Raw genomic sequence first — 24241 nt, 5'->3', positions numbered from 1 at the left:
CAGTGGTCATTCAATATTGTATTTACCTTTTCAGTGCAGTGTTGTCTGAGTTTACCTCCACCTTGGTATCATATCTCTCACATAGAAGCTCTGGTGGTTTGAACTCTGGATCATCACTTGATGGAAGAACATAGCTCTGCCACTTATCTGATGACTCGCTGTTTTGAATGATGCCATAATAAAAAGCTGTCTCACTGACCTCTGCCATCAGAGACAACCTTTGTCCAACAAGAACTGTCCTATCATCTAGACTGGGCAATGGCTGGAGATCTAACCCATTACTGTAGAGTGCTGGGTTCACAGCAACTGTTGATGGATCCAAATTTTCTGCTTCCTGACCTCTTGGTTGGGGGCTAAGTGTAGGAGGCAGAGGAGAGGTGGGGGAATGAGGTGAATCCATGGGATTCAAATTAATTTGTTTGTTTGGGTTTCTAGAGGGTATGGATAGCTGCTTCTCATATTTTCTGGAGTTAGAGACTTCTAAAGAGCGTTCCATCCCTGTCAACCCCAGCTTCTGCCCCGATGTGTCCTGTTCCAAGCGTAGCTCTTCGGTGACAGAGGGCCGATGGTGAAATGGCATCATAGGCCTTTTTTGCAGTTTCTCTCCTTTTTCCTGTCTTTCTGTAGTTTTGTGCTTAGAAGAGGCAGGTGGTGGCAAGGAAGAAGAGGATGATGATCCCACACTGAATCCTGGCTGTGATATCATTGGGGGACGGCTGGGACCTATAGCACAGCGCTGTTTGAAAAGCTTGTGTCTGAAACAGGAATTAGAAACACCTGGATTACATGATCTGATGGTCAGAGCAAAAGCAGAGCCAAGAAATCATAATCTATTCCTGCCTCTGGCAAACTGAAAGCCATCTTAGAAAAGTTGCTTAGCTTGTCTGTGCTTCAATTCCATGTCTGCAAAATGGGAATAACGACACCTAACTCACAAATACAATACTCTAGGGCTTTCCAGAAAAGGGATGCAGATTAGACAAGTCGGAATTGCAAATGAAGCAGGGGATTTAAATATCCCTCGCTTCATTTGTATAAACATGGCTGCCGTTTTTTTCTGGCTCGGGGCTTTGCCGGAGAAAAGCGCCAGTCTAGACGGGATCTTTCGGAAAATAAAGCCTTTTCCGAAAGATCCCTTATTCCTGATTTTAAGAGGAATACAGGATCTTTCGGAAAAGGCTTTATTTTCCGAAAGATCCCGTCTAGATTGGCACTTTTCTCCGGCAAAGCCCCGAGCCGGAAAAAAGCGGCAGCCATGTTTATACAAATGACGCGGGGGATATTTAAATCCCCTGCTTCATTTGCAATTCCGACTTGTCTAATCTGCATCCCTTTTCCGGAAAAGGGGTGCAGTGTAGGACACAGCGGAGGAGAATTACTAATCTTTGTTTAAAATTCTCAGGTGGTAGATAATATAGAAATACCAAATATTATTTCTACTAATGAAGAGCTGTTTTTTATCACAGGAATACTGAAGAAGTGCAGGTCAGATCTCCCCGGACTGGAACCTTCGGGACCTGAGTGGTCCCAAATAATGGAGTTTTCCGGACTAGGGAAGGTCAAGGCTCCCTACCCAGCTGTAGGCTCTGCTCCTGTTTGGGGCTGCACTCCCTATAGGGATATAAGTGACTAGCCCATTAGCTGACTACCTGATAAGAGGCAGCAAGGGGGAGGGGAGTTGGTGCTGGAGGGAATTCGGGAGGCAGGGGAGGCAGAGCGAAGCGGGGGGACCAAGTGCGAGCCAGGAATCAGGTGTTCCAGCTCATGCCTGGTCCCAGATACTGCTCCTCTGCTTTTGAAATGTATTGAGAGCCATCAGGTCCCAGCTCATGGCCGGTCCCAGACGCTTCGCTGAGATGTATCACTTACGAGTGATTCCCTGCTTGCACCCAGTCCCTCTGGCTGTGCCTCTGCCTTTTAAATGTTTTAAGAGCCTGGCAGCTCTTAGTACATTTCAAAAGCAAAAGCACAGCATCTAGGACTGGGTGTGAGACAGGACGGCTGATTCCTGGCTTGCGCTTGGTCCCCTTGGCTGCGCCTCTGCCTTTTAAATGTATTAAGAGCCTAGAAACTCTTACTACATTTAGAAGGCAGAGCTATAGTCAATTCCTCTCTTACTGACCAATTGAGTAGTCGATGGAAATTCCTTCAACTACTCGATTAGCTGATTAAACACAATTTAACATCCTTAGCTCCCTGCCACCTGCCCCGTTGCCTCCTGCCCCGCACTGCGCCAAACCCGGCTGGGACTATGTCTGTCCCTTACCACGCCAGCCCTGGACAGGGACTAGCCCTGATGCCTCCAGCTCCAACTGGGGCTGTGCTCCCCACGGCACTGTCCCAGGTTGCAGGGCTAGCTGCCAGACCCACTGCCTCCAGCCCTGGCCAGGGTTGTGCTCTCCCACACTGCCAGGCCCAGCCAGGGCTGCACTCATCCCCACTGCTCTAGACCTGGTTGAGGCTGCACACCCCACAATTGCACCAGGCCTGACCGTGGTTGTGCTCCCTACCGCGCCAGCCCCAACAGGGACGGTGCTCCTGGCCACTGGCTGCACTATCTCCAACCCCAGCTGGGGCTGTGCTCCTTCCCACCGGCCTTAGGCTACACTCCCCACTGCTAGCCCAGCCTACACTCTTGAACCTGGCCAGCCAGGGCTTTCTAGTACAGCAATATCCATGGCTGCCAGACCAGAGAGTCCCGGATTTTAGAGATTCCATCTGTACTCTTCCTGTACATTCCTGAGTATGTGTTGAAAATGATACCATAGTTTGTGTTTTAGCTTTGCTCAGAGATGCAATATATAGCAGGTGGCTTTCGTGTCATTTTTCCATTAGACTGGGAGAGGGAGGAGGCATATGTCTCATGCAAAATTAAGGTAATTGTATCATACTCATCAATTGCTGAATATTTTATATACTCAAAACCCCCTAATAATACAAATATGATTTTCTGTATTGATAGTGGCTTTAACTTCCAAGACAGATTATATTACAGTAGACCAATAGCTTTTAAAATTGGAAGCATGAGAAAGAAATTCAATATTACAGATGCTGCAACCATTAAATGATGTTTTCATTATCTCATAGTCCATGAAGGCCTTATGATAGCTTTCTCAGGATTACATGATAACCTTTCTGATAATATAGCTTACATGGTTTATAGCACTAGAGTAGGGTAATACAATAGCTTTTTACCACTGGATACTTTGGTTAAAGCAGAGTCAAATAAAATTTAAAATAAAGTGTTGAAGAGCTGGTGATCACTGAATGGTCCTAGTACATATTTCATTATGAATCTATTACAAACATGTGGTACAAATGGCTAGCTCACCTTGGAAGTTCAGGGGACATTAAGAACATTGAAAATTAAGATGGAAATACACTGAATTAGCTGTGCACAAACTTTTGGAGTATTTGCCCACACTACACATGGACCTGTACTATGTGTTGATAGCTTTCATGCAAACTAAAGTTCAGGAAATTCATCCAAAAATGCAAATATCTCTATAGATATTATAATTAATTAAAACATTTAAGACTACATTCCACAAAAAAATCTTGAGATAAGAGGACACAATTATTCTCCATGAGTAGAAGAATACTAGCAGGCAATGAATTGTAAATAATATTCTGCAGAGATTCCACAATTGTCATTTACAGATCAGCAAGTGTGGAGTAGTAACATTTAAAAATGTTGGCTATCCTAAAGAAAAAGGAAACCAACTATAACTCAAACAGCGTGTAGTCCTGTGGCCCCTTAAAGACTAACAAAAATATATAAAGTGTCATGAGCTTTCGGAGCAAAACCCCCTTCTTTTTTGTTGGTCTCGTAGGGTATTTTCTACACTACAGTGTTATTCAAAATAACAAGATGAGCATCCACACAGCAAGCATTATTATTTTGAAATAACGGGCTTCTTATTTTGAAATAATAAACGCTCATTTCATGACAAATGCCTATTTCAAAATAGGATGAGTGTGGACAGTGCAGCTGCGCTTATTCTCATAGCTGCCCTGGTGGCCACTCTGTCCACACCCCTCAGAACTCTATAGTTTCCCTTCCCCTGCAGCCTTTAAAGGTACAGGCAGAAGGGAAAGGGCTTGTGGCACTATACCAACCCTGCCTGCCCCGTGCCACAGAGCAACACTCATCACTGCAGCCATTAGTGCTCCCAGCACGCCCACTGAGCCCCCCACGGCTGCAAGTGAGCCAGTAGCCAGCTCTGAAGCTCAAGACGAAGAGGGACCCTCCCTGGTCTGGTGCAGAGATTATGGATCTCACTGAGCTCTTGAGAGGAGGCTAACCTCCAGGATCTCTGCACAAGGCGCAGGAATGCTGAAATCTATGGCCAGCCCACAAGGGCCACATGCACACCTAGGAGCAGGTAGGTATGAAGATAAAAGAACTGCACCAGACCTACACAGAGGCCAGGGAACAAAGTTCCTGCTCAGGGGCAGGACACCAGTCATGCTTGTATTTTGAGCAGCTGCATCATATTCTGGGAGGGAGGTTGGTCCCTTCCCTCCTTGCCCCGTTGTTAACTCGGCCTGGAGACACCCATTGTCAGCCTGCAGGAGGGCAGGGCTGTGGATGAGAAGGACACGGAGGATGTGGAGAGGGAATAGAAGACCAGTCAAGACACGATGCCTGCCAGCCAGGAAGTCATCATCTCCCTGGAACCGATACCCCACTCCCAGGATGTCTCCCAGCCCTCAGACAATGCCAGGAAAGGCTCATCAAGTGAGTTGCATTACTTTCCCTATCTGCATGTTGGGGCAGGCAGTGGGTGGTGAAGGGCTGCGCAATCTTCACTCGGCCTGGGATCACACAATAGCCTGTACATGCGGGTGTATGTGGAGAGCCAGTTGGGAGCAGACAGCCCCATGAAGCTGCCACACAGGAACCTTGTCCTCCTGCTGACAGGGTTCCTGCATAGGCCTGTCTTAATCCTGACCCCGTGGTGGGACACCTTGCTACCACAAACCATCACTAAAGGAGACTGGAATAGCACGGCAGAGCCGCACATGACAAAAGCTCATACCGGCACTCTTGGGGTAGCTTCCACTCCTGGTCAAGCATGGCGAGGCAGAGGACACGGATCCCCTGCAGAGGAATATGCCAGGGGGAGGAAGTGGCAGGTATCCTAGTACTACTCTTCCTGGCAAGTGGCATCTACCGCTCACACACACCTCCTCCAACACCCTCTCCCATCTTCTCCTGTAGGCAGGGATACAATTTCTCTCTCTATTTGACTGCACCACTGCCAGAGCCAGTATGTGCATGGCAAAGAGGGAAGGCAAACCGCCCTGTTGCCCCCTGCTGCCCGCAGGCTCCTAGCCTGGCCAGCACCTTCCCGGCTTACTTGTCTCCAGGGAATGGGAGTAGTAAGGCTGTCCTGGGATGTTCGTGCCCCTACAGGGCATTGCCCACTGCCTAGGCCACAGATGGCCTTGATAGAAGCACTTTGCCGTCGTCCGAACCAAAACCTGACCCCGCAAGACCCACTGGATGACCTGGTGAGAGAACACCTGGAGTGCTTCCGTTCTCTCAAGAGGAACTTTGAGGAGGACTGTCAGGAATGCCGTGCTGCACCGCACCATCTGGGAGCAGCCATCCTGGTAGCACAAGAGCATGTGCGCAGCTTACATCAATGCCGTTGAGTGCATGGTTGCCACCACAGAGTGGTCCAGCAACTGCCCTCTGCACCTGTTCTTTCCCAAAGTCATCCCCACACTTGCTCCTTTTCAATTTTCACCGCACCTGTTCCTGCTCCTGCTCCGCTGGCTTCTCCTCTTAGCCCCTCACTCCCGGGGAAATCAAAGGCCACAAACAAGAGGAAGCAGGAAAACCTGAGGCAGGCGCCACTCCCAGCTCCATCCTGGGTTCTTTCTCCAATCCCTCCACAGTTCTATATTTCCCAAATAAAAATCAGAGAGTTTGTTGTTTCAAACAAAAAGTCTTTTTTATTTGGTCTGCAGGGGAGGAAGGAGTGGTGAAGGGAGGGCAGGGAAACGAAGGGGTGGGGAAGGAAAGGCACACAGGGACAATGCAGAGGCCCCTTGTGTGGAGGCCTGAGGGAGTCTCACAGCTGGCCTTGACTGAAACTATCCCTCAGGGCCTTCCAGACGCATAAAGCCCTGTGATGGGCTTGCTGGATGGCAGTGATGCATGGCTGCTCAAAACCTCTTGCAAGCTGCTCGGCCTTTGCCCCCCACCCTGGCAGGAAAGTCTCCCCCTTACTTTTGCAAAGGTCATGGAGAAAACAGCAGGCCGCCACCACCTGGGAGATGTTCCAGTCACCAAGATCAAAGCGGGTGAGGAGACATTGGAATCTCCCTTTAAGGCGGCTGAAGGCACCTTCCACCACAATGCGGGCCCTGCTGAGCCTGGCGTTGAAGCATTCCTTGGTGGGTGTTTGTTGCAAAGCTTCATGAGCCAGGGGATCAAGAGGTAGGCTTTGTCACCCAGGATGATAATGGGCATGTCCACGTCCCTAACCCTGATGGTGCGGTTGGGGAAAAAAGTACATCTTCTGGAACAGGCAGGTGTCAAGAGCCTTTCCCGATCACCCGACATTAATGTTGGTGAACCAGATCCTGTAGTCCATGAGGGTCTGAAGGAATATTGACCAGTACCCCTGCCGATTGATGTAATCACAGGCCCAATGGTTGGGTCCTGCATAGGGATGTGGTTGCTGTCAATGCCCTCTTCCCCTCCATCCAGAAGGGGAAGCACATGGCACCAAAGCCAGCAATGAAGGGCTCCACATCTCCCAGAATGACAACCCCGTACAGCATGATGGCATGGATGGCCTTGTCTAACTGTAGATGGAGAACAGAGAACCACAGGGTTCCCAGAGCCCTTGGGAGGATCCCGAGCTGAAGTCCCTTCCCACAGCAGGAGCAACCCCAAGTACCCCATCCCCAGCAGGGCTTTTGTGAAAGTGGGACTGAAAAATGTCCAGGGATGGGGATTCCACCTCCCCATGGGAACGCCATTCCAGTGCTTCTCCATCCACCTGGGACAATAGCAAAAGAGTCAAAACTGCATGAGCATGGCCCCAACAGTTGATCTCCCCACACCGAACTGGCTCCCCACAGAGCAGTAGTGGTCTGCCGTGGCGAGCTTCCAAATGGCAATAGTGACTCACTTCTTGAGGAAGATGGTGGGTCACATGTGGGTGTCCCATCAGTGGATGGCAAAGGCGAACCATTCACAGAGCTCCAGGAAGGTGTCCTTCCGCATGCAGAAATTCTGGAGCCACTGCCGGTTGTCCCACCACTCCATGACGATCCAGTCCCATCAGTTGGTACTGGTCTCCTGTTGCCAGAAGCGGTGTTTCATGGTTTGGGGGAGGCAGGGGAGAGAATGGAGTACACGAGGAGCACCTGGATCTGGGTGAGGAGATTCCCCCATCCAGGCTGGTCATTGTCCTCAAGCAGTGCCACAAAGTCAGCCTGCATAAACATCAGAAGTTGCAGCAGCAAGTCTAAAAGCCAGTGAGTGCTTTGCAACAGGCCTGGCTCCATGTTGGAAGTGCTGTGGTGTCCACAAAGACAACCAAAGCACGCAGTGTGAGTTTGCTCTCTCTCAAGGAGGTAGGCAATGGAGAAGAGTCTGAGACACGACTGTACAGAGAGGCCCCTTTAAGCATGAGCCTCAGACAACCTGAGGCAGCAGCTTCAGGAAGTGACTGCTGTCCTGATGCCTTGCCCGGCGTGCTTCTGGGTTGGGGGAGAGGGGAGCCTTAAATGCTATTCAAGCTCCAATCAGTGTGGGCGTGCTACTTCGATGTAGATCTGCACGATTTTGAGGGCATTTGTAGTGTGGATGCATTATTCTGAAACAGTGACGAGGAGTCCTGTGGCACCTTATAGACTAACTGAAGTGTAGGAGCATAAGCTTTCGTGGGCAAAGACCCACTTCGTCAGATGCATCAGAAGTGGGTCTTTGCCCACGAAAGCTTATGCTCCTACACTTCAGTTAGTCTATAAGGTGCCACAGGACTCCTCGTCACTTTTGCAGATTCAGACTAACACGGCTACCCCTCTGATATTCTGAAACAGTTATTTCAGGAGTTATTATACCAAAATATCGGATTTCGAAATTACATTGTAGTGTAGACATGCCCTGAGGTGCCACAGGACTACTCGCTGTTTTTAAAGTTGCAGACTAACACAGCTACCCCTCTGTAACTCTAATAGGCCACGTTACTGATAGATCAACTTTACTCAGGTCTACACTTACAAAAGGGATGTTCCTACATTTTTGCTCCTTTGAATGTACTCTTTTTATGTAGTTGTTACTTTTTATTAGTAGTTGTTCCTTTTTTGTTTCTGAAGCTTTTCCCCTTTTCTACTGTGAAGTTAACTTTTAACCAGTAATGAAATGATTCATGTTTTGTGTTAAACACAGAACTCCTCATACTCAATATGCTGCTACTATATATCTGCTAGATTATTCTATTTGAAGTTTCTACATTTTCTTTTATAAAAACCATATAAACCTGTGCAAAAATTTCTTAGCATAATGCTTCCGGGTTCTCTGAATTTCTGGGCTAAGCACTTCAGTGATGTCTTAAGCAGCACTATCAATTTAAACAGTTTATGAAGCTTTTGAGAACCCAACCAATTTAAAATGTTGTGGAGTATGAAAGTTCCATCTCACACACAACAGCACACTTTCCACAAAGATGGCAACAACACAGTTTAAAGCAGTAGTTTGGAAGAGGGAAAATCTGAAGACGAGACAAATATCTAAATTCGTACATGCTCTTTCCTCTCTCCTCCACATTTTTTAATGCTGCAAAATAGAGAGGTCAGTGATGTTTCATTTGAAAATTACAGGATTCCCAATGCTAGATCTTACTCTGTCTTATTTAACACAGAATAGTTTAAAAAGATTGTGGGTATAGGCAGGAATCCTCTTACATGCACTTTGGAATGAAGGCTTTATGCAAACCTTATTGAATTCTACAAAAAGTTATAATATTACAAGTCTCTGTGCGTCCTCGCCCATTCTATTGGAAACACTACTGTAGTGATGTTCTGCATGGAACTTCTGAAACTTTAGACTGGCTGATTTTTGTTTGGTTCTAGACTACACACTTCTAAACATCCTGAAATATATTTTGCTCCATAACTTTTCTTACATCATACTTTATTTGAAATATATTATTTAAGTCAAGTTTTAAAACGGATATGCTAAATGCCGTTTTTGTAATTCTGGAAAACAAAGCTAAACATTAGAAGAAAAGACTAAATACTGTAAATTTGAGAAAAAGAGGGGAGAGACAGCTCAGCAGCAGTCAATGCACATGGGGGGGCTGAAAGCTGTCTGCAAGCACTGGCTCCTGCGGAATCACCTGCCCTTTGCACTGATACAGAGGCAGCAGTGCAGAGGCAGGGAAGGGAAGGCGGGTGGAGGGAGTCCTGTGTGTAACTGTTTACTAGTTTACACTATCACACCCCTACTGTACAGTGATGACAAGAGTTAATTAAACTCCTGTCACTTCACTGCATATCATTAGAAGATAACAAACGAGATCTTCAGCTGGCATAAATTGATGTTACTAGACTGATTTCCAGCACCTGACGATCTTGCTCTATTTTTTATAAGCATGCCTGCTTATTGTGTAGTGATTCTGCATTTAATTCATATTGTGAATGAACTTTGCAAGCTTCATTTAACTTGACACAATAACTCTTCTCTTTGCTACCTACCTGGAACAAGAACAACTGACTCTTTCGACTGGGTCCATGAAATCCCAAGAAACAGTGTTGGTTGGGACTTCTTCCTCCAGATTTGAAGTAGTAATTTGTGACCTCCTAACAGGATTAAAAATAAATATTATAGTAATTATTTCCTTATGCATAAGGAAACAACAACAAAAAGTCACAGGGCAGGCAATACAGGTAACAATTAAAATTGCATTTGGAAATGTTGCTAACTGGGCCAATGAGGAAAATACATGGAAATAGCAGAGGTTAAACGTGTTGGAACATCTGTACATCATCCCATTGCAAGATATTTTAAACGTTCAGAAATGAAAAGGTAGTGTACTAATAGCAATGCTCCACTCTGCCCTTTGGACTTTGACTTATATTCTGTTAAATACAAATATATCCTTCCAAATGTTTACATCTATAAATATGTTATAAATATAAACCTTAGCAGGCTATTTGTCCTTAGTTAGGTCATCTACCTTTCAGTACTATTATTTTGTATTTCTAATATGAACTAGTATTTCTGCTGCCAATGAGTTAGCTCATGAGTAACCAAGACCAGAATTTAGCTGCATATGTAAAGCTCAGACAGCCATAAATGAAATGAGCTAAACAAATCAAAATGCAGCATTATTGTTACTTTTACTTGTTCTCACGCTAAAACAATTGGTAATTGTCTTAGATAAAATTACCTTCCATTATTCCCTTTGAATACGGAGGCATAGGAAATCATAGAAATACTAAGGTAGCATTTAAAGGCAAAGCAAGCAAGTTTTAAAGTATGACAGCTCAATTATTATTACTGAAGAATATGAGCAGAATTACTCCCTCACTTGGACTGTGACCTGTTGAGCATGCATTCCTTCCAGACTCTGTGGACCATACGATTGTGGAATTTTGGAGAAATCTTCCCTGATTTCTTTGGACTGTGAAGAGTGAATGTCCCCTCCTGTGAAACTGTATGGCTGATAGAGTTCTGAGTACCTCCATTTTCACCTACAACAAACAAAACAAAAAGAAAAAGCAAACAGTATTGTGTTCAAAAGTAACAGAAGCTATAAGATTAGATTTTCCTAAAAATGCTTTTCAACTTATAGGCTGTTGAGTTTACAATGGCTTGTGCTGAATGATAAAAGTTTAGAGCAGTTTAACAGTGTCACTGACTACGAAAAATCAGTAAACTATAGCCAGAAGCAAAATTTGTGTCAGCACAGCAGAGATGGCACTAGAGAGTGGAACTGCATGATGTCGTTTTTCAATGTTGCTGGCTATTAAGTTTAACTTACAGAATTTTTTGTGGAGAACTCATCATAAGATACATGGCTTTGTAAGAAAAGGCATCTACTGTATTAAAACACAACAGATTGTTTATTGAACCATGTCATGCATTGTTACAATGAGAAAATGAAAGTTTTAACACAAGAAGTGAAGACATGAATGAATTACTGAGTGATAATACTTGCTCACATTTGGGGGTGGAATTTTCCCTCTCATTTTCTACCTGTGCTTTATGTGCAATATTAAAGTTAAATATAATTTTGATAGAAAATCTTAAACTTTAACCAAAATTCTTTAGCATTCACCAAAACAATTAATCATACACTAATAATAGGTTATTAGGTCATATTCAAGATCCTTTCTAATTCTGCATGGCTGGTGTAGAAAGAAGTAAAAGTGGTATTACAGCCTTAATCACCACTACCTAAGCATTCTGCTTTTTATTTTGTACTTCTTTTTTTTAACCAGTGGAGTAAAATCTTGTTACTCACAATATGATCACATATTTCTGTTGTTCATTGAGAGAGCTATTTGAATTGCCTGAGATCCTAACATAGTGAACTTTATAACAGACTGGAACAGCAGAGGGAGCTGCAAATTCATTTAGTTTGTTAGATATTTAACACAATATAGTCTGTGCTCAGGTTAGCAAGCAAGCTTTTAACAAAGTTAAATCTCTGCACAGAACTCTTTGTCTTTGTGTCTGTCACAAAAGTCTTAGGAATGAAACACTGGAAATAGTCATCACTTCACTACATCAGAAGAAAAAAATCTAATTCCTTCTCTTAATCTGGTTTACAAGCTAGAGTTGCTACTCTGTGAATAGGCTTTCTAACCCACTTTCCCAAAAGATTTCTGGTTATTGTAGAGGTCTCTCTAATATGTTCAGATATTGTTTTTCATTTCTTTTTTCTTAAAGGAATTGACCAGAAAAGCAGCAACGACTAAAACCAAAGAATTTCCTGGCCCACTGAATCTGTGGTTGTAATAATGTATTTTATTTGTTTTGGAATACACCATAATGTTGATTTTGAACTTGACATATTTCTGATGAATGCATCTTGACAGAATTAAGCTAGATTAACCCTTCAGATTTAGCAAAGTCACTTTACTGCTGGTGTCAGAATACATTTTCATAAACCTCACTCTGCTTCTGTTGTATTCTGTGGTAATACCAACAACACCCAAAAAACAACAGTTACAACTACTACCAGGCACAACTGGCCAAGTTATCAGCACACAAGTTCTACATTTGAGCAAGTGACTTGATATTCACCAAAATTTTACAGTGCATTTTTTAGAAACCCATTGCATATTTGTCACTATATGGTACATATTTACATAGGGCATGTATATACAATACATATACATACAGTCAAAAGTAGTTTGTTTCAAATATTGAAGCTGAAATTTGTAGTTGAAAATTACTGCGTAAAGAGGTGAAAATACCTGACAGATAATGGTGTAAATGCCAAAACTCAAGCTGAGTGATATTGTTCACCAAAAGTACAATCACAATGAAACTTCTTACTATCAATTCAAAATCCTATTCTCTACATACCTTAGCACTTGTAACATACTTTAAATGTTTTTAAATAATGTGATGCTTCTTGCATTATCTGCTGAAGCATCACTAACACAGTTTGCAGAGTCATGTTTACTCCGACAGTAACCATCTTTGACAACTCAGTTTAAATTAATATTTCACTTGACTTTTATGGCTTCTGCCCTTTAATTTCACTTATTAATTTAATTATTATGCAAAATATGTTTAGAACTTAGGACATACTTTATGTTTAATAGTAAAGAGAAATGTTTAAAAGATACAGTAATTGTTCAATCTTTTAAAGCATTAAGAGAACAGGTCATTTAGAATTCAGAAACAGGTAAAAATACTTTAAAGTCTATTTTAAAAGATCTTAAAGGGTTATAAGAATCTATTTAACAGACTTTTAAATTTCACTTTAGTATTATTTATTTATTTTTATTCTTTATGCCTTTTTACTTTATTATTTCCCACGTGCTGTCCTTAATGGGAAAGAAATTTACAGATGTCACAGATTCTTAAACATCTCCATTACACGGCACTGTTATGTATTTCCTATCTTACAAATCCTTTCTTTCAAATAATTCATTATACATATATCTTATTATATATCATAGTCTATTTTCTGTTTCTACTTCTGAATCTACACATTGTAAAATTTGATTACATCATAGTGGATTGCAAACATGTGTATTTCTCTGATAGGAACATAATGTAAGAAGCCAGTCAAGGTAGAAAATGATCTCATTGAATGGGCTGTGATCCCTGACAGGGGTTCTGTAGTTTGGTGTCGATAACATAAATGATGCAATTAAAAATCCATTTCACTGTCTCTGTTTTGATATAGCTGTACCCCTCAATTGTTCAGAAGTGGAAATAAAGAGTCTAGGTGACTTACAGAAAGGCTTCATTCTATCTACACAGAAAGCTGGGGCTCTTCTAACATCTAGAGTGTGGAGGATAGATTCCTGCATAGACCCATATGACTTAGATAAAACACAGATAGAGGGACAAGTTGACTGAAATGTAATGGTGAAGGTACCTTCCATATAAATATAGGGTGTAAATGAATAGTCACTTTGTCTTTAAGGAATATGGTATACGGAGGATTGGCCAGAAGGCCCCAAGTTCACCCATTCTATGTGCTGAGTTGCTCACGACCTGGAACACTACTGCATTTATCAATGAAGGGAATGGAGAACAGGGAGCAAGTGCTGCAAAAAGGGCTCTGGTAAGGGATCTGAGATTTAGGCCCCATGCCATTTTAGGGTTGAAGACTTAGAATCACAGAATCACAAGGCTAGAAGAGACCTCTCAAAAGATCATTGAGACCAACCTCCTACTAAAAATAGGACCAATCCCAACTAACTCATCCCAGCCAGGGCCCTGTCAAGCTGGGACTTAAAAACCTCTAAGGATAGAGATTCTACCATCTCCCTAGGTAACCCATTCCAGTGCTTCCCCATCCTCCTAGGGAAATAGTTTTTCCTAATATCCAACATAGACTTTCTCCACTGTAACTTGAGACCATTGCTCCTTATTCTGCCATCCGTTACTACTGAGAACAGCCTCTCTCTATCCTTCTTTGGAACTCCACTCCCTTCAGGAAGTTAAAGGCTGCTATCTAATCCCCATTCACTCTTCTCTTCTGTAGACGAAATAAGCGCAAATCCCTCGCCTCTCATTATATGTCATGTGCTCCAGCCCCCTAATAATTGTTGTTGCCCTTCACTGGATTTTCTCCAATGCGTCCACATCCTTGAGGGTGGGGGCAGAATTGGATGCGATAGAATCATAGAATGATAGGGTTGGAAGAGACATCAGGAGGCCATCAAGTTCAGCCCTCTGCCGGACCAATACCAATACCAACTAAATCATCCCAGCCAGGGCTCTGTCAAGCTGACACTTAAACCCTTTAAGGTATATATAAGTAGCTCACACATGACCCAGACCAACATGGTTTCCATGGTTTGTGTCATGCCTGAGCTATCAAAATGATCGTGGCTCTGCTGGTCCATATCTTGTATATCACTCTGGATAATAATGGTATCGTTGGGAACGTGTGGAGGAGTAGCATATTCCATTGGATGACAAAGGCATTTCCCTAGGGCTTGCAGTCCTAATCCTGTTCGTGAGAAAAGTCTTGGATATTTGCAGTTTTGTGTGTTGCAAACAGATCGATGTGTGATGACTCCCACATGTGGAATATGTGTTGTGTGATGCTATTGTTCATTTCCCATTAGTGTTCTTGGGAAAACTGTCTGCTCAATGTGTTTCCCATCATGTTCTGTTGCCCTGGAAGCTATGATACAGTATTAGTAATATTGTGGGTAATGCACCAATTCCATATTTTTTTTAGATCAAGTTCTTCCATGCCTATGTATTTAGAAGTGCTTGGGATTCTTCCATCTTCTGGGATGCCAATAAGATGAGGGGGAAAGGAATCCAGGAGAGCTTGGGTGTATTTTAAAGAAGCCTTATTGAAGGTGCAGGAACAAACCATCCCGATGAACAGTAAAGAAAATATGGTAGGCGACCAGCTTCGCTTCACAATGAAGTCTCTGGTGAGCTTACACACAAACAGAAAACTTACAAGAAGTGGAAACTTGAACAGATGACTAGGGAGGAGTCTACATATATCATTCAAGCATGCATGGTTATCATCAGGACGGCAAAATCACAACTGCAATTGCAGCTAGCAAGGGATGTGAAAGGTTGCAAGAGAGATTTCTACAGTCATGTTAGCAAAAAGAAGGTGGTCAGGGAAGGTGTAAGACCCTTACTCAATGCGGGGAGGTAACCTAGTGATAGATGATGTAGGAAAAGCTGAAGTACTTGTTACTTTTTTGCGTCAGTACGGGGAGAAGGTGGGAAGCCCTCAGTGGAGAAAGAACAAGTTAACAACTATTTAGAAAAACTGGACATACACAAATCCATGGGCCCAGATCAAATGCATTTTAGAGTGCTGAGGGAGTTGGCTGATGTGATTACAGAGCCATTGATTGTTATCTTGTGGTGATCAGGGGAGGTCCCGGATGAATGGAAAAGACAAATGTAGAGCCCATCTTTTAAAAAGGGAAGAAAGAGAATCTGGGGAACTACAGACTCGTCGGCCTCACCCGACTCCCTGGAAAAATCATGGAGGGGATCCTCAAGGAATCCATTCTGAAGCACTTGGAAGAGAGGAAAGTGGTCAGGTATAGTCAACATGGATTCAACAAGGACAAGTCATGCCTGACCAACTGGATTGCCTTCTATAAAAAGGTAACTGGCTCTGTAGGTATGGGGAAGGTGGTTGATGTGATATATCTTGACTTATCTGGTCAAGCTATATATCTAGCTTTTGATATGGTCTCCCACAGTATTCTTGCCAGCAAGTTAAAGAAGCACAGATTGGATCAACAGCTTGATGTCTTGTTGGTAGTCGGTAACATGCAGAGTGCCCCAAGGATTGGTTCTGGAGCTCATTTTGTTCAACAACTTTATCAACTACACCCTCAGCAAGGTCACAGATGACACTAAGCAAGGGTTAGAGGTAGATATGTTGGAGGGTAGGGAGAGGGTCCAGAGTGACCTAGACAAATTGGAGGATTGGTCCAAAAGAAATCTGATGAGGTTCAACAAGGAGAAATGCAGAGCCCTCCACTTGGGATGGAAGAATCCCAAGCAACGTTATAGGCTGGGGACTGACTGGCTAACCAGCAGTTCGGCAAAAAAGGAAGGGGGGGGGTTACAGTGGATGCGAAGATGGACATGAGTCAACAGTGTGCCCTTGTAGCCAAGAAGACTAACAGCATATTTTCCTGTGCATTAGGAGGAGCATTGCCAACAGATCTAGGGAAGTGATCATTTCCCCTTTATTCAGCACTGATGAGGCCACATCTGGAGTACTGCATCCAATTCTGGGTCCCACATTACAGAAAGGATGTGGACGCATTGGAGAGAATCTAGAGAAGGGCAACCAAAATGATTGGGTGGTAGAGTAAGTGACCTATGAGAAGAGGCTGAGGGATTTGGGCTTTTTAGTCAAAAGAAGAGAAGAGTGAGGGGGGATTTGAGAGCAGCCTTCAACTACCTGCAGGGGGTTTCAAAGAGGGTGGATAGAGGCTGCTCTCAGTAGTGACATTTGATAGAACAAGAAGCAATGGTCTCAAGTTACAGGGGGATTTGACAGAATGAGGAGCAATGGTTTCATGTTATGGGGGGAGAGGTCTAGTTTGGATATATGAAAAACTATTTTACTAGGAGAGTGGTGAAACACTGGAAAGGGCTAGCTAGTGAGGTGGTGGAAAAGGTAGTTACCTGTTCTTTTAACTGGTGTTCTTTGAGATGTGTTGTTCACATCCTTTCCAATCAGGTGTACACGTGTCGCATGCACTAGCATCAGAAAGTTTTGTTAATTCCAGGAGATCTTCCTCCCAGTCTTTTATCCCAAACCACGCTCTAGCGATAGGCAGAGATTACTACACACACAATTCTTAAGGAGGGCCCTGGCTTTTTACATAGATGATACCAAGCCATTTAGAAAGTTCACGCAGCTATTTGTGGTGATTACAGCGTGAATGAAGAGGGACCCTGTCTCTGCATATCATCATGGATAGTAAGGTGCATACATACCTGTTATGACCTAGCAGGGGTCCCTCCTCCTTTGGTCACAGGCCACTCGACTAGAGCACATGCCTCGTTGACTGCATTTGCGGTGCAAGTTCCCCTCCAGGAGATCTGCCACCACATAGTCCTCTGTTCATACATTTATGGCCCACTATGCAATCAATAAATTGTTCATGGAGGATGCAGCTGTTGGTAGGGCAGTGCTCCAATCTGTAATTCCGGACTCCAACCCCATCTCCTTGATTGGAATGGACATGCACAAGCACTCGAAGAAGAAAAGAATTATCTGTTCTTGTAACTGGTGTTCTTTGAGATGTGATGTTCACGTCCATTCTGATACTCACCCTCTGTCAGAGTAGCCAGCAAGAAGGAACTGTACAAGGGTGTGGGGGTTGGCTGTGGTATATATACACTGACACCGCAACACCACTCTACAGGTCTCCATAGCTGGCCCTACGGGAGTTGCTGAGGAAAAGTTTCCAACACTCATGCACGCGGCATGTGTACACCTGATTGGAATCTATGTGAACAAGCACTCAAAGAAGACTTGTCATTGCTGGAGATGTTTAAATCCCGTCTTGACAAAGCCCTGGCTGAGATAATTTAGTTGGGATTGGTTTTGCTTTTACCTGGGGGGAGGGGGGATTGGACTTGATGACCTCCTGAGGTCACTCCCAACAGTATAATTCCATAATTCATATATGTTAAAGGCTGTTATAAAGAGTATCTGACCAACCGTTCTCCATGGCCACTGAAATAACTGAAGTAATTGACAATCTGCAGCAATGAAGATTTATGTTAGACAGTAGGAAAAACTTTTTAAGTACAGTAGACTTCCGATAATCCAACACCTTTGGGACCTAGGTGGTGCCAGATTATCGGACATGTCTGAGTATCGGGAGGTACTCCGGTGGAGGGCTGTGACGGGTCTGCTGGGACCCGCACTGCGTCCAGGGGGTGGGCGGGAAATGGCGCAGAGAGGGGAGAACCCTCTGCCGTTTTGCAGGAAGGCGGGGGAAGCCCTGTGCTGCTGCTGAGAGTTTCCAGGATGGGAGCAGGCTCCCCACCCCCCAGACTGCAGTAGTTATCACCGAGCAGGGGGGTGAGGGGCGGCACTGCGGGACCAACCCGGCAGCACCCCAGCTGCTCTGCTCTGCAGCTTCCCCAAGTCTGCCACTTGTCAGTTTCAGCAGCAGCAGCGATAGACTTGGGGAAGCAACGTGGAGCACAGCAGCTGGGGTGCTGCCAGGTTGATCCCGCAGTGCCGCCCCTAACCCCCCTGCTCAGCGATAACTACTGCAGTCTGGGGGGTGAGGAGCTCGCCCCCCTCCCGGAAACTCTCGGCGGTGGCGCAGGGCTTTCCCCACCTTCCTGCAAAATGCCGGAGTGTTCGCCCCTCGCTGCACCGTTCCCCGCCCACCCCCCAACTGGTCACAGTGCAGGTCTGGCAGACTCGTCACAGGGGTATAACCTCCTTCCCCTCTTCTTCCCTTCCCTTTCCCAGCCGCGAGTACCCATGGGGCCCACAGCAGCTCCAATTGTCCAGCTGGCCAGAGCACTTCCGAGTTCCAGTTGGTGCAGGACTATCGGGAGTGCTGGACCACTGGATGCCAGACAATTGGAGTGTACTGTATCTGGTTAGTTAAGTTCTGGCATAGGTGTCCATGGGAAGTTATGGAATCTCTGTCACTGTAGGGCACATCTAGACTACGTTGTAATTTTGAAAAAGGACATGCAAATTCGGTGGGAATTTGCATCTCTTTTTCCAATCGCATTTTTGAAAGATCTTTTGAAAGTGAAACTAGTCTGGACGCGTTGAAAAAACCCGCTCTTCTTAAAAAAAGGAAGTTTACGCAGTTTTTCAAAAAAAGGGGGGTTTTCCCCGGAAAAAAAAAACGAGTCCAGACTACTTTCACTTTTGAAAGATCCTCTTTTGAAAATGCGATGGAAAGAAGATATGCAAATTCCCACAGAATTTGCATATCCTCTTTCGAAATTAAAACATAGTCTAAATGTGCCCTATGTGTTTTTAAGAAGTGGGACATAGTCTATGTGTATTTGATCCTGCTTCAGCAGGAGGGGCTAAACTTGATGATTATTCAAAGTCCCTTCCAGCCCTCCCTTTCTATGACTCTATATTATTTAAATTGCTAGTTTGCATTATAACTTATACTATTTCCGTATGATTGTCCAATGCCCTCTGCACTAAGTCACAGTATGTTTAGCTTGCAACTGACTTAGGTTCTTTCACGCATAATGTTTAAAGTCAATATTCAATTTGTGTAACTGGATGGGATAGTATAGAAAATGTGGTTTTAAGAACCAACTGACACAATAAACAAACTGTTCTAAAATAAGCAGCTAATAAATGAAATTGTCCAAAATTTCATTCTAAGCATACTATAATGATCATGCATGCATGACTCTATTTAGAGAATTTTCTATGAACCCAAACCACAATTTCAGCACTGAAGTTTGAATTAAAAAACATGCCAGTGCTTCTTGAAATCAGGGAATTTATTAATATATTTTAATGGCCAGCAAATCTCTGAAATCAAATGATGCAAAAAGCATAATCTAGAACTGATCTACACAGACATCATAATCACCTTTGTGACAAGTAAGTGTACAGTCACGTAGTATCATGACCAGCCTGAGATCAAAAAGCATAGGTAGATGAACTTCTTGGAAATAAAGATACAGTTTACATGCAACTGTCTGCAGTAAGAATAAACTGGAAAACAGAAGTATAGAGAACATGTGTCATAACAACAGAATAGGCCAGTACCTTAGCTGACGTAAATTACTCAACTCTACTGAATTTAAGTAGAATCCTTGGAGTCAGCTGTCATGTAAATGTGGACCCCACTGGGATTCAAACTGTTTTGGGGCCTTAGATGCTTGGGATGAGCTTCCTTTGTTCAGTCATTGAGTTTTATGTGACCCCTTCATTTTGTCATCCACAGAGGATATGAATTCATTATATCCTTCAACCGCAGAGCCTGGTTTTACTTTTAGCATTTTTGTCTGGAGATCCTTATTTTTAATTCCAACTACACTGGTCAAAACAGTGACTATCATTCAGATACTGGAATTTTTCCAATATTAATGCTTAATATTATAGTTATGTGAATTATATGATGTTTTTCATGTTTGTAATAATTTACAGTGATTAACTAATAAATCCTTACAATCCTCTTTAAAAAGTATGCAATTAAGAATTCTGACATGACCTGATCCTTTCTTTCTTCTCACATGTTCATGCTGTCTCATAAATGAACAGATTTCCAATAAACTGGGTAGAATGAACTCACACAAAACTGGTAACTCTTCTGTTCTGTGAACTTGTGAAATTCCCGGTGTTCTACTCATTAGCGTATTCTCTCTCTTTTTTTCTGCTGCTGTTCACACATTTATCCCCCAATCATGAAAAATGAAAGCCCACTATGCTGGAGTACACTTCAGTAAGTAACACTTTAGTTAGTACAAAGACTACATTTAGAAGAGATTAAGAAAAACTGCCTCTCACTGAATTGATTAAAAAAAACCAATGTTTAAAATGAGTTTTCAATTGGATGATTCAGTCTCTTTGCTAGGTTTATTGCTTACCTATCATGGCCTGCTCTGGGGAAGTGGGTGGAGTGAGTGGCATCCCACAATTACTGGGATCTTTCATGCTTCCAAGTCCCTGCTGGCACATAATGATGTGGCCTCCAGCACTGGAGGCACTTTGAGACACAGGGATGTCATTCTGGGAGATGAGAACAAAAGCTGAAGGATACACCATTCGTACACCACCTATATAGAACAGGAACAGAAGGAAGAAAATAAGTCCATTCTCCATGTACTTTCAAGGCTGGCCTTGTCTTGGTTTCAACAAGTTATAGACCAGCTTTCCCAAACTATGGGCTGTGGCCCGGGGAAAAAAATACCAGGCCTCAGTGTGGCTGCCGGGAGGGGAGTGGGGCAGGCTGGGAGGAGGTGTGTGTGGGGAAGGAACCGGCTGCCGGGAAGCAGGGTTGGAGACAGCGGGGCTGTCCGGTGGAGATGGGGAGGGGCGGGTGGCCAGTGGAAGCAGGGCTGAACACCGGTGGGGGGAGGAAGCGGCGGGCTGGCCAGGGGAGATCGGGAGGAGAAGCGGGGTAGAACCGGCCAGCTGGGAGGGAGAGATGGGCGGGGGGGGGGGGGGGGACCAGCCAGCGGAAGCAGGGCTGGCCGGAGGGTGGGGGGGCTGACCCTGGAACCAGCTGCCGGAAGTGGGGCTGGCCAGGAGAGATTGGGAGGAGAAGCAGAGAAGAAATGGCTGGCTGGGAGGGGATGGACAGAGCAGGGCTGGTCGGGGGGGAGGGTCGTCAGGGAGAGTGGGGCTGGCCAGAGGAGATCGGTGGGGAGCAGGGGGGAACCAGCCGCCGAAAGCAGGGCTGGACGGGGGAGATTGAGAGGAGAAGCGGCTGGGGGGGAGGCGCGAATCAGCTGGCGGGAAGCGGGACTGACCTGGGCACAAACAGACCCGGGCACACGAGTGAGTCTGGCCCCAGGAATTCCACTCCTCTCCCCTCCCGTACCTTCCCTTGAGTAGTATTAAACAGCGGTAGCACATCTACAAGCCAGGCAGTTCGCAGTTACTGACTGATACACCTAATTATAATAAAACTTACCTAATCAGAAAATACCGGACATTTTATTTGTTTCCCGGACAGAACCCTGACTGGCCAGTACAAAACCGGACACCTGGCAAACCTACCCCACCTTGCATCCTCCCTTTTAGCGAGATACCCTACCCCCAATCTACTCCTGCTCCCACCTCCTGGAGAGGCTGTGCAGCACCAGGTCCCCGAAGCCCTGGCCCAGGCTGGGCAGAGGATGCAGCCAGGTGAAACACTGAAAATGTATTCATTTTTAATTATTTTTTTTAATATGTGTTTATATTTTTGGGCTGCAAAAAACAGTATTGGAAAAAAACAGGTTCCAACTAAAGTAAAAAGTTTGGAAAACCCTGGTCTAGCCAGCTTTCTATCCATCTTACAGACAATTTATCCAATCCATATTTCCTTAACTTGCTGGCAAGAATATTGTGAGTAAATGTATCAAAAACTTTGCTAAAGTTGGCACTGGCGACTTTGGGAAGACCAGAAACAACTTATTTGAATATTCATCATTTGCTTAATGAATATGCGAATATGCAAATGAATGCTACCAGTCCTCCAAAAGCTTGTGAATGGATTTACTGGTCCCTGTGTCAAAAAGTTTGGGAGCCCCTGTTCTAGACAAACCTTACTCGTGAAAAGTATTAAAAAAAATCTAAAGAAGTTTACAGACTGAAATCCTAATTATTAATCCATCCTTTTATGACTAATAGGGAGTCAAAATAAGCGCTCAATATTGTAATAATAGCATTAGGGATACAGGGAGTACAGAACCTTGAGGCAAGATAACGAGTCAAAATGCTTCAGTGTCAAGAGAACCACAAAACCAGATAGGGAAATTACAGAGGTTGTTTCTGATTAATTAGACTTTTAAAAAATTATAAGGTAGTGCAAAATGTTCTTTACGCAAAATACTATATCTCACCAACAATGACTTCAACTGCCACAGGAAAATTGTCATCATATCCCAATTCCTCTTCCTCTTTCAGCCCCTCCTTCTTCCTCAGCACCATTGGGTAGAAATACTGCCATTCCTCAATCAATTTACGGGTTGCTGGGTCTGACATCTTGTATGCTTGCCCCGTCAATGTGCCATTTAAACCATAAGGACTCAACAGAACTGAAAAATAATAAAAAAAACCCCACTCTCTACAATATGTGGATTTCATTCACAGAGCAACCACATCCCACTTCCCCTAGATTTATTCAGTCGTGTTTGCACTATGATTTTAGACAGCTCTTTGCATTTTGTTCATTTTTCAAAATATAATGTCCACAACTTCATTTAGTAAAACAAGGGAATAAATATTAAGAGGCATAAAAATAGCTATGGATCAATGGACTAACATAAGACATACTTCTGATGACATCCAGTAATACAGTATGTAATACTTTATGTAAGTGAAATGTTTTCTTCTCTAAATTGCACAGAATATGATTATGGCACACAACACCACACAGTACCCTAAAAACAAAACCAAACAAAAAAGGCTGTGAAACGCTGTAACTTCAAAAGTATATCAGGTATGTATCTTTTTATATATTTTAAATGTCATTCTTCTCTTTGTGCTTGGTATTTTCATCTTTCTTTCAAAAAAAATTCTGCATTTTGACATATGTGTTGAACCACAAACTCACATTGAAGGAAAAATAAAAACGAGGGACTGTCACTCAGACAAAAAAGAAAATAATGTATTTTACCCATTATTTCTATTGCAGTAACATTTAAGAAGATTATTCATAGATCAGAGTCCATTGGAACTTTTGAAGCTCTACCAGGGCGGGGAATAATTTTTGGTGGGGGCTTACTCCAAGAATTTGGAAAATGGTCAAAGGCTGCACTCTTCCATGATATTAATGGTGGCAGTGTGGGGTATGGGATAGCGGTTGGTTTCAGAATGGGACTTAGGATAAGGGACTGAGTGGAATATAGGAGGAGGTGTAGGGTCTAGAAGGGCATTTGGGTGAAGGAAGCAGTTGTGATCTCAGATAGAAAACTGGAGTGCAGGGGGGAATGCAGGACTTTGGGTTGTGACCTAAGCCAGGAGGGAGTTGTGACCAAAAAAATAGGACTAGGGTGCAAGAGGAGGCACAGGGTTTGGGCTGTGACCTAGGGCAGGGTCTCAAAGGGCTCCTCTCCTGCTCCTCATGCTGCTGCCTCTGTATCAGAAAGGGGAGGCCCTGCATGTAACCATGAAAGTTAATCAATGAGCCCAGATTTCACTGGTTAACCATGAACACTTTCACATCCCTACTAAAACCTTTAATACTATTTTAAAAATTACTGAGTTTTGTTTCTTATTCATTTCTAGATCTGGTTCCTGACACCATTACTGGGGCCTTTTGATATCATATAGGTATCAAATAGACACATAAACCACATGTTCTGCAAGTATTTATACTTCCAGAGATGCCACAGTCAACAGTGTACTTA

The 24241-nt window shown here is 43.8% G+C and overlaps 1 protein-coding gene and 1 long non-coding RNA gene across 4 annotated transcripts in view; one reads left to right on the top strand and one right to left on the bottom strand.

Annotated features, from left to right (window-relative positions):
• Window positions 1-24241, bottom strand: part of MED13L (mediator complex subunit 13L) — a 379146-nt gene that overhangs the window by 112511 nt on the left and 242394 nt on the right. For all 3 annotated transcript variants that reach the window (XM_075898186.1, XM_075898187.1, XM_075898189.1), the window contains 5 exons: window positions 22733-22927; window positions 20771-20959; window positions 10560-10722; window positions 9724-9828; window positions 27-755 (listed from right to left, as the gene is read on the bottom strand). In XM_075898186.1, coding sequence (XP_075754301.1) covers window positions 27-755; window positions 9724-9828; window positions 10560-10722; window positions 20771-20959; window positions 22733-22927 — 1381 coding nt within the window. The remainder of the gene's footprint in view (window positions 1-26; window positions 756-9723; window positions 9829-10559; window positions 10723-20770; window positions 20960-22732; window positions 22928-24241) is intronic.
• On the top strand, window positions 19823-24241 carry LOC112546657 (uncharacterized). Its single transcript, XR_003090368.2, has 3 exons — window positions 19823-19884; window positions 23239-23331; window positions 24120-24241. It is a non-coding gene; the product is annotated as an uncharacterized LOC112546657 (long non-coding RNA).

Source organism: Pelodiscus sinensis, chromosome 15 (assembly GCF_049634645.1).
Source record: "Pelodiscus sinensis isolate JC-2024 chromosome 15, ASM4963464v1, whole genome shotgun sequence".
Taxonomy (NCBI): domain Eukaryota; kingdom Metazoa; phylum Chordata; order Testudines; family Trionychidae; genus Pelodiscus; species Pelodiscus sinensis.
This window is presented reverse-complemented; position numbering and strand designations above follow the sequence as displayed.